The following is a 6,180-nucleotide window of genomic DNA, read 5'->3' on the forward strand; positions in this document are numbered from 1 at the left end:
CAAACACAAAACTAGTGTGCACTCAATTAATAGAGGAGGAGAGGGAACGGAATCTTGCCTTCACAAGAATTCAGGCAAAAGTAAACTACTAAAGATTATGTGCTCCTCCTCATTAACAGGTTTTGCCAATTTTGAACACATTCTGATGTTGCTTGGCCATATGTGTCCTGGTTTTCACTTGTGGACTGCAAGTGGGTATGGAACTGATAGGTTCTGATCTAGTACAGTTGGGACAGGTGTTCTCTGATGCTGTCGTTGGCAGCAGTTCTTGTATTTCAAGAAAATTCTTTACACAACTGTCTTCAAACTACAACTCTAACAATGAGGTGGCTAAAGGGCGTGCATTGTTTTAAAGTACAGCTGCAACCACCTGCACAAGTAAGTGGTGATGCATATGACTAAGTTCCTGTCTGCATGCAAGGGCTTGTTGGGCTGAGAAGCTCTGGGAGCTTACACACAAAGATTAATGGTGGAAATAGTAAAGCATGAACTAGTTCTGCTGTGTTCCTCATTCCTAAATTCAGCTCAGTAACAGAATGAACTAATAACAGAATAAACTAAAAAAGATTTCCTCCCTTGCATTTATATGTGGAAGAAGGCCACAAGTCGAATCCAAAGGATGAGATTGAATCTTTAGAAAGCCTCAAATTCTGACTGCATAAGTTTTGTATCTACTGAATGAAGGAGCAGGCAGCAATATAGGGCTTTAGAAGCTGGCTGGTGTCTTGTCCTAAATTTATTCCAATGTCAGGTGCATAGATTATCTGCTGGGACTGCTTGTAGCATCATGCTGTAGGGCAGGGGTTTCCAGCCTGTGCTCTGAGGAACCCTTAGGGCTCTATATATATTTCCCAGGTGTTCAGCGACCACTCCAGGAAAATGAAAGAAATAAAAATGGAATGAAATTAAAGAATAAGAATATATTGTTATATATACTCCTAAATACCATTAACTTGTAAGAGAAAAGGTAGGCCTCTTAGGGCCTGTGACGTAGAAATAAGGGATACGAGTCGAAAAGTTGGAAACCCCTGCTGTAGAGTAATCATGCTGGCTTTAGAAGATCTGTCAGTTTGGATTGCAAAGGACCACTTAGATTGTATCCACAATACACTGTTAACAGCACTTTGATACCACTTATGACAGTCATGATTTATCCTATGGAATTGTGGTATTTGTAGTACTTAGAATTCTTTGCTAGAGAACTCTGTGGTTATATCTCAGGGATGTGTGGTAGAACTCTGTAGCAGAGATTTCTAAACTCCTCCTCAGACTATTAATCTCAGGATTTTACAGGATGGGGTTATTCTGCATATCTTGTGCAGCATATGTGGAAAGTTAAAAGCCTTGTTATGGGCCATCAGGTATATGATCAAGCCCCTAGGCTTCCAATTTCTAGATTCATAAATTCAGCCACTGGCTGCATATTAGGCTGTCTTTGTATACAGTTGTCAAGCAGTTTGCTGGTGTTATCAGATGAGATGGTAACATAGGGTCTGGGTTTGTTTATTTTGTAAAGTTTTGACCCAAAGCTTGACAGCATTGAACCTGTCTACTGCTCTTCCTGTGAGTTTTCATCACAGCAGGTGGATCATGCTTAAAGCTCCCCATGCTGACAAAACAGTGAAGGAAGTTGCAGTTGTATGTGTAGAGCAGTTTCAAACGCACAGCAAACAATAAACATCCGCATTAAATTGAGCAGATATGTAGTTGCTTACAAATCCTGGGTTATTTAGTTAGTATTAAATATGGTTAGCATTGGTGAAGACAGAATGATGGACATGTTTAAGGATGTGGGAATTTATAGGGGGACTAGTCTGAGAAAGTACTTGGATGTACGGATCTGTTCCTAATTGCCTGAGATGATCATGCTCATTTTAAAAAAAAACCTTTTTTTAGGTGACCAAGGCTAACTAGAACAAAGATAAAAGTGAAATAAACCTCATATCCCGTTACTGCCCTTCCTAATCAGTGAATCAGAATAATTTTACCTGTGTTTTTCAGATTGCAACAATCAGATTAGACACTCCTTTGTATGTATACCCATCCTTCTCTACCCATAGTCAGGATGGTTAAGCATTGTAATAACCACTAATGAGAGTTAGTTAATTGCTCTTTGATTGAAAAAGTGTTGTGTACGTGTTACTAATCAATTTGTCTGTTTGTAGCAACTGACTGATTATGCATTTTAAATGTTGATCTGCACTAAATGACTTCCTGAAACAATCTTTGGGATTTATTTTTTAAAATGCTGTATTGTGTGGATTATACAGTATGGTCTCTAAAATGTTATGATTCCAAAGCTGGAAATTCTGTTATGTTTTCTGAGGGAATCAGCTTCTAATTATTATCTTTGAAAGAAGCCCATTGCCAGCCTCAAACAGTTTTGCTTAAAACCTAGTCCCCCATCTCCTTGTTGTTGTTGTTGTTTTACTATTCTTTTCTTCTTTTGTTTTTAAGTTTAGAATCATACCTTATCATACTTTTAGTTCAAAGCAATTGTTATGTGATGCTTCCTTGTAAATGTAGCTCTAATGAAAGGGAGGACCCTTAACAGGTAGCTAATGAAAGCATTCAACATTTGAATGCTCATACATTTATATTGCCATTACTAGATGTAAAGATGGAACATCTTGTGGGAGGCCCTCATTTTACTTTAATTGAGAGACTGAAGGTCAGTTTTGCTATATAAAAGGTCATGTATATAATACAGACATATTCACAATCAAAAGTGGATTTGAATGGTTTACATGGAAAATGCTTATGTTTTTGTAGAATGAACAATAATATGAAACCTGATCAGTGTGTATATGCAGTATTAATTTTATCCTGTGATTATGTCAATTAACATCTTTGGACAGCTTCAAAAAGGCTGTCAAGACGGATCTCTTCTGGCAGGCCTTCCCAGACTAAAATATCCCGGCCTCAAGATCTCAGGATCTCCCCCCTCCTCAGTAATGTCTCCAAAGCCCCCTTTTCTTTTCTTTAGAACTGAAGTTGCAGTGGTTTATCGGTTGGTATTATTTTGTTTAATTTATTGTTGTTCTAACTAGTTATTGTGGTTTTAATTTAGATATGCAGTTTAATAACTTTTTAAGGGGGGAGGGAAATATATTGTTTTTGTGCTGTATGTTATTTTAATGTTGTAAACCACCCAGATTGGTATACAAGGACGATATATAAATAAAATTTATTATTATTATTATTATTATTATTATTATGTTTTTCAAAAAACCTGTATGCATGCAATAGAGGTATTTTATTAGAAGGCCATGGGGTTCAAACTGTCATGCTTGTGGGCTTAATTCCAGTATTAAACATGAATAGAAATAATGAAATAGCCCTTTGACTGCATTTGGGCAGTGTAAGATGACTACTACTATTTTTTGCAAAAATATATTGGAAAAAATAGACGCATCTGTATAAATCATTAAATCTTTTCTAAAATAATTGTTTGGGGATTTTTTTAAATTGATTACCTGAAAGCTTCACATCTGACCGGTTAGACCCCATTATAATTGCTGATTTGCAGGTCAAATGTTTTTCAGGAGGCACGATGGTGGCAACTGATCTGGGCACATCATGGTTTGTACAAGATTTAATTTCTGAAAAATATAGGAAGTGAAAATATTTACAGTGAGTAAATACTTCAGTGTCAACAGCAGCATCTTTTTACATGTGGCTAAGAGGAAGCACATAGTGTAATGGCACTTCTCCTTAGAGTGTGCTACAGGCTCTTTTCTGTATTATCCTTATTCTGAGGATTTGCGTATAGTCCTTATTATAGTAAGGACTGTCAGAACATAAATTATCCCCAGTTGTGAAAGACAGAGGGATTGACTGGACTAATACAGTAAGCACTTGACCTCATTCATTGTGATCTATGTTGACATTAAACAAGGAGAAAATGCCCATACTTCCAGCTTATTGACATGGCCTTATTCTGTTGCAGGTGGCACCTTTTTGTGTTGTTTTAGGCATTTTCTTTTGCCACACACCCCTTTTCCTGTCTTTTCTTTGTCAAGACAGAAACATTAACATGACTGTAACAATTTCAACACTGGTATTACTAGAAGTGTGTATTCTGTGGTGGGAAGCCAATAATTTAGTTGTACATTAAATCAGCATTGGGTATTAGGATAATAAGCTTTATATTTCTGCAGAAAGATAGTTAGTATTCTTCTCCATAGGGATTATGGGTCCCCTGTGGCATGGTATATTTCAGATATCAGGGTTCATGTTTTTGTTTTTTTGTATGTCTAATCCTGGGATAATGCAAGGATACAGTATGCAGTCATTATGTTAAAGGGGTGATTACTTTTTAGGTTTCAGAGGATTTTATATGCTATTTCGTTATTGGATCTACTTGAGACTCTTTGAACTTTATTGCACCGGGTTCTCAGCCTGGCCCGGCAGGAAATGCAACGAGTGGGGGATGGATTTTACCGCACACACCCGTCCTTCATTCATTCCATTCCCCTTCTCTTCTGTTCCCATTCCGTTCCACAGGGAACGCTTTTTGAGAACTGTTCAGAACAGTTATCAAAAATTTTCCCCTCTGGAACGGATTAAGAACGGAAGAGAAGGGGAACGGAACGAATGAGGGATGGGTGTGTGCGGTAAAATCCATCCCCCACTTGTTCTGCACTCGTCCCTGCTCCTTCCATTCCGTGCTCAGAACGGAACGGAATGATGCAGAGTGATAATCTTCTTTGTGAGGAGAAAAAGTAGTTTCCCATGAGAGAGTAACTAAACAGTAAGTTAGTTTAAACCTTTTCACTATGAAAAGTACAAATGGGGAAACATGAAATGTTACTTTATACTGATATGTTTTTAAAAGTACCTCTAAGAAGGTTCTGCCAACTCTTGTCAATAAATTTTCTCTTACAATAGCTGAAGTGGTATGAATGCAAGGACTGGTACAGTGATAGCACTCAGTCCTTCTGTGTAAACAGAAATGAATTATATTCCTACTGAATATACATTCACAGCTCATCTTGGTAGTATGACATCTTGAAACCTTAGAGGATTCATTGAACGTAAAAATGAAAGAAGATGAATTTTGCAAAGCCGTGAGTAATGTTAGGATTTTATGGATGTGGAGCCAAAGGTACAGAAAATAACTATGGGGCAAGGACAGGAAGCTGTTGCTGGCAAAACACACATACACTTTTCACACACTTGAATTAAAGACCTCAAAGAAATGAAGTTATGAATATCCCCACTAAAGCCTTGCAGACTTGATGGCTGTAAATTTCTTGATTGACTCTATCCACCTGTAATTTTTTGACTGCCATCCATTTTACCAAGCATCATTTCTATGAGGCATGTCATCTCTGAGCGATAACTGGATATAATTCCAAGCCTCTACAAGACTCAGTTCTGCACCAAAAATTGACACATGTCAGTGATAATAAAATAAGCTATGTGGGTGATAAATATTGGGGTGGGGGGAGAGCATAACAGTTCTATAGCTTATGGGGTTAGGGATCCCCTTGCAGCAAGTGGTAGAACTGGCTCCTAAACAATTAATTCCACACAGGCCATCCTATCACTGATGGTCAAGATCCCCATCCTTGCCCAGGGTGAGAGCCAGGAAAGATGTATTCCTAAGGGTTACATTGCAGAAACTATGAGAACTATACAATCAGTTTCCTAACAGGAAAGCTTACTCCCTGGTCCCTTCCCAACTGCAGATCATTTTTCTACTTTGGACTATTAGGCTAAAGTGAAACTATCTAGCATGGCCTACTTATACAAATTAACAATTTCTGTACCATTTGTCAGCTGTAACATTTGGCCATGATACTAACAAGGACTCTAAAACCCATCTGTTCCTTGGCAGAAGGCATACTCACTACAGTTGACTCTGGAAACTAGGGAGCATATTCATGTTTCATGAGGTCATGAGAACGGTTTAGAAACCAGTTTAATGCAAACAGTGTAAGCCTACCTTTCATGCTTCTGTAGTGATCTCATGTGAATCTTAACAGTTTTGTTTCCAAAGAGTAACGGGGAGAGCATTTTTATCTACAAGGCATATATCTCCAGTCGGATGTGGACTAAGAGGAGGCTTAAGAGGAAGCAAAATCAGTTTCACTGTCTTGGTATTTTCTTTGTGAAAATTTTCTTTCTTTATTGCCTTGTATGTGCTGTCAAAAGAACCACAGTACACCAACTTGG

At 37.9% G+C, this 6,180-nt stretch overlaps 2 protein-coding genes across 2 annotated transcripts in view; one reads left to right on the forward strand and one right to left on the reverse strand.

Moving 5' to 3' along the window:
* The window catches only part of GPR87 (G protein-coupled receptor 87), a 9,874-nt gene extending 6,307 nt beyond the window's left edge, over positions 1–3,567 (reverse strand). Inside the window, exon 1 of the mRNA XM_042460119.1 lies at positions 3,477–3,567. Coding sequence (XP_042316053.1) covers positions 3,477–3,510 — 34 coding nt within the window. The 5' untranslated portion in view covers positions 3,511–3,567. The remainder of the gene's footprint in view (positions 1–3,476) is intronic.
* The window catches only part of MED12L (mediator complex subunit 12L), a 282,618-nt gene that overhangs the window by 140,929 nt on the left and 135,509 nt on the right, over positions 1–6,180 (forward strand). The gene's annotated exons all lie outside the window — the stretch shown is intronic.

The sequence above is a fragment of the Sceloporus undulatus genome, chromosome 3, assembly GCF_019175285.1.
Source record: "Sceloporus undulatus isolate JIND9_A2432 ecotype Alabama chromosome 3, SceUnd_v1.1, whole genome shotgun sequence".
NCBI classification, from domain to species: domain Eukaryota; kingdom Metazoa; phylum Chordata; class Lepidosauria; order Squamata; family Phrynosomatidae; genus Sceloporus; species Sceloporus undulatus.